Genomic DNA, 3,094 nt, shown 5'->3' on the forward strand with positions numbered 1-3,094 from the left:
AGTATCTTTAGAATTTACATTTTATATTTTCTAAACACAAAATTAAAACCCATTAATAAAATTCGATCATTTCACCCAACTGAAATGTTACAATTCAAAGAAATTAAAATTTACATTTTATATTATCTAAACTCAAAATTAAAACCCATTAATAAAATTCGATCATTTCGCCCAACTGAAATGTAACAATTCAAAAAATTTAAAATTTACATTTTATATTATCAAAACAAAAAATTAAAACCCATTAATAAAACTCGATCATTCCTCCCAAATGGTACAATTTAATAAAGAGAGTGTAGAAAGAAAAAGTCCGAGAGTTACTTGTGCTCAGTCATATATAGTATAGGATTAGATACACTATTTTTCCATCTCAGTAGATGACAACAGATAATTCTTTAAAATTTATATTTTACATTATCTAAACACAAAATTAGAATCAGGACATTCAATTACATTTTCATTATTTTAAATTCCTTAAAACTATAAAATGTTTATAAATTAGAATTAGGACATTCAGTTAATACAAAGTTACATTTTCAATATTTTAAATTCCTTAAAACTATAAAATGTTTATTTAAGGCATAGCCCGACCCAATTAGAATTAAATATTTTAGAAGTATTTTTCAAAATTATTGTTGTTGCTCTATTTTTTGGAAGCATGTGAAATACGTCTGCATTTTTTAAAATTTAATTATATTTTTAATCTTTAAAATATAAGTAATTGTAATAAATTTAATTATACTTTTTAATTTTTTAAATTTAATTATTTTTAGTTTCTAAAATTTAAAATAATTTTATGAAATTTAATTATGTTTTAATAAAATAATTTTATAAAATTTAATTATGCCTCTAATAGAATTAAAGTTTAGGACTTAACCTGTATTTAGATTAAGAGAAGACCATTATAATAAATAAAATAAAATTCTTTGATAGAAAAAAAAGTGAGAAGGTTCTTCATTCTATTTCAAAGTCATGAATATACACCATTATACCAAGAAAGAATTGGCATGACACTATTAAGGGAAATTTACACTATATACTATCATATGACCTTATTAATGTGTCTTGCCGAAAAATGAAAAAAAAAAATTAACAATAAAAATGAAATATTGAGATGAAAATAAATAAATAAAACAGATTAAAAATAAGTAATCAACTTTTTCATTTCTCTCTCCTGACTTTCTTTTATTCCTTCCTTTGTACCTTATTCTTTCCAAATATTTAGTTATTTGAAGCCTTTTTTAAGAGTGAAAATTTTGAAATTTAGGTTGGCAGTGTGACATTTTTTCTGAGTTTTACTTTATTCACATACAGGTAGGAGAAAAATGTCTTCATTTTTACCATAGCTCAGAAACAGTGTCGCGAAACATTAGCTAGCTAAACGTAAAAGATAAGGGTGAAAGGTTACTATAAAATCGTATTTGTTCTATTCTTGATCGTCCTTTCCTTCCCTACACGTATGTAGGAGAGAGAATACTTGAGAGTTTGGATTCACAGATCCATCCTGAGAATGGAATTTTTGCTTTACTTTCGTATCAGGCTAAGAATACCATACATGCATGTGCATCCAGACTGAAGAAAGAGATGACTTTACACACACGTAAAATTATGATATGATATGAGATGAGATGATGATGGCAGAAGAAGGAGGTGGACAGAAAAGTATACACATAAATAAAAGGCAAGTAGCCAAATTTTGAAAGGAAAGTTGATTGAAAGAGCAATGAAAGATCCTGGGCTGAAAAACTGAAGACACTTCTGAGCACCATCCTTTTGCAAACTCAATACGCCTCCTGATCCTCCTGTTGCTGTGACGGAAAAAACAGAAGACAGTTAATTGTTTGAACTTTGAATGATTGAATGTGATGAAAGGAAAAGAGGTAACTGACTTTGTTGGGCGTGACGAACTGGACGAATCTCTTCTTGGCCTTGTTGTCGTTGGGAGAGGTTTTGGTCTTGTGAGGGTTGTATTGCAGATGCTCCCTGTCCGTTATGTATTTCCTTATATGCTCTCTCACGAACCTTTCATACAAGTAGGAAGCTCCTTCGAACTGTGGCAACGCCAGCCATGCAACTGTCAATAGCTTCACATCGTACCAAATTGGTATCCTGCGCCAATCTCAAATTAAAGATCATAATTTAAGTACGAGAGAGAGAAAGAGAGAGAGCGAGTTATTAAGTTTAAACTCACCAATCTAATACAGGTTGAAAAACCATTTCCACAAGGCTGAGGAAGGAATAAATGATCCAATAAGCTAGCCATTGTTCGTCGTCCAACTTGGATTGGCTCTCTATTGCTACCACCGATGCATACCTATAACAATAATATATATAACTCATGTCTTAATTTCTATAACTAAAGTACGTACTAAATAGAGGAAAGTTATTACGGAATACTTACAAAGGGTATAACAACGTCACAACAGGCCTGAAAAGAAGAAAAACAAAGTTATGAATAGTAGTTTAAGATATAGAGATAGAGAAGAACAACGTAATTGATACCCAGCAATAGAATGAAGCTGGGCGATGAAGGTCCACAACTTGCCCATGTGTTGGTATTTGTGTGTGTTTTTGAGGTGTGAGAGTGAGTGAAGAATAAGAAGAAAGATATAAGGTGAAGCAATGAAGTGAGAAAAGGTTTGAGAGATGGGAGGATTATAAAATGTGTTGAGAAGTGTGATGATGGATGATGGGGACAAGGGGGGACACGTTTTAAGTTTTAAGAGAGAGAGAGAGGCCAAGTATCGGGTTCTGCCTTAAACGTGTCATGCTTAATCTTCCACCGTTCACATCACAAACTTTTCCCCTAATCCAATGGTATTAATGGCCTAAATTTTTACGAAGGTTCTTTGCCCAAAGCACAAGCCACGTGCATGCTGCTTCGGCACACGTGTCCACTGGACACCTCTCCCTCCTAAAGTGGAGAAACCGTGGATGAAGGAGTTGCACGCACTTCCCACGTGCCTCGTGTTTGTTTATTATCATTACTATTAAACAAAGTATCATTGTAGATAATGTGAAGTGACCAAGAGTCTCCCAAGTAACATTCTCAAGTTTCCATCAACCAATCCAATCACATAATCACTTTGTTTTT

The 3,094-nt window shown here is 32.0% G+C and overlaps 1 protein-coding gene across 2 annotated transcripts; it reads right to left on the reverse strand.

The window, feature by feature from the left end:
- Positions 1 to 1,490: 1,490 nt before the first annotated feature.
- Positions 1,491 to 2,679, reverse strand: LOC137822821 (HVA22-like protein e). Of its 2 annotated transcripts, none has more exons than XM_068627822.1 (5): positions 2,503 to 2,679; positions 2,402 to 2,428; positions 2,192 to 2,314; positions 1,890 to 2,109; positions 1,491 to 1,808 (listed from the first exon to the last, which is right to left on the reverse strand). In XM_068627822.1, exons 1-5 carry the CDS (start codon positions 2,547 to 2,549, stop codon positions 1,782 to 1,784), a joined length of 444 nt encoding a protein of 147 aa, XP_068483923.1. In that variant the 5' UTR covers positions 2,550 to 2,679; the 3' UTR covers positions 1,491 to 1,781. The 2 variants fall into 2 exon arrangements, with proteins under 2 accessions (XP_068483923.1, XP_068483924.1); XM_068627823.1 differs by having other exon boundaries at positions 1,491 to 1,802; positions 2,503 to 2,669.
- Between the last annotated feature and the right edge of the window lie 415 nt (positions 2,680 to 3,094).

Source organism: Phaseolus vulgaris, chromosome 9, assembly GCF_000499845.2.
Source record: "Phaseolus vulgaris cultivar G19833 chromosome 9, P. vulgaris v2.0, whole genome shotgun sequence".
Classification (NCBI taxonomy): domain Eukaryota; kingdom Viridiplantae; phylum Streptophyta; class Magnoliopsida; order Fabales; family Fabaceae; genus Phaseolus; species Phaseolus vulgaris.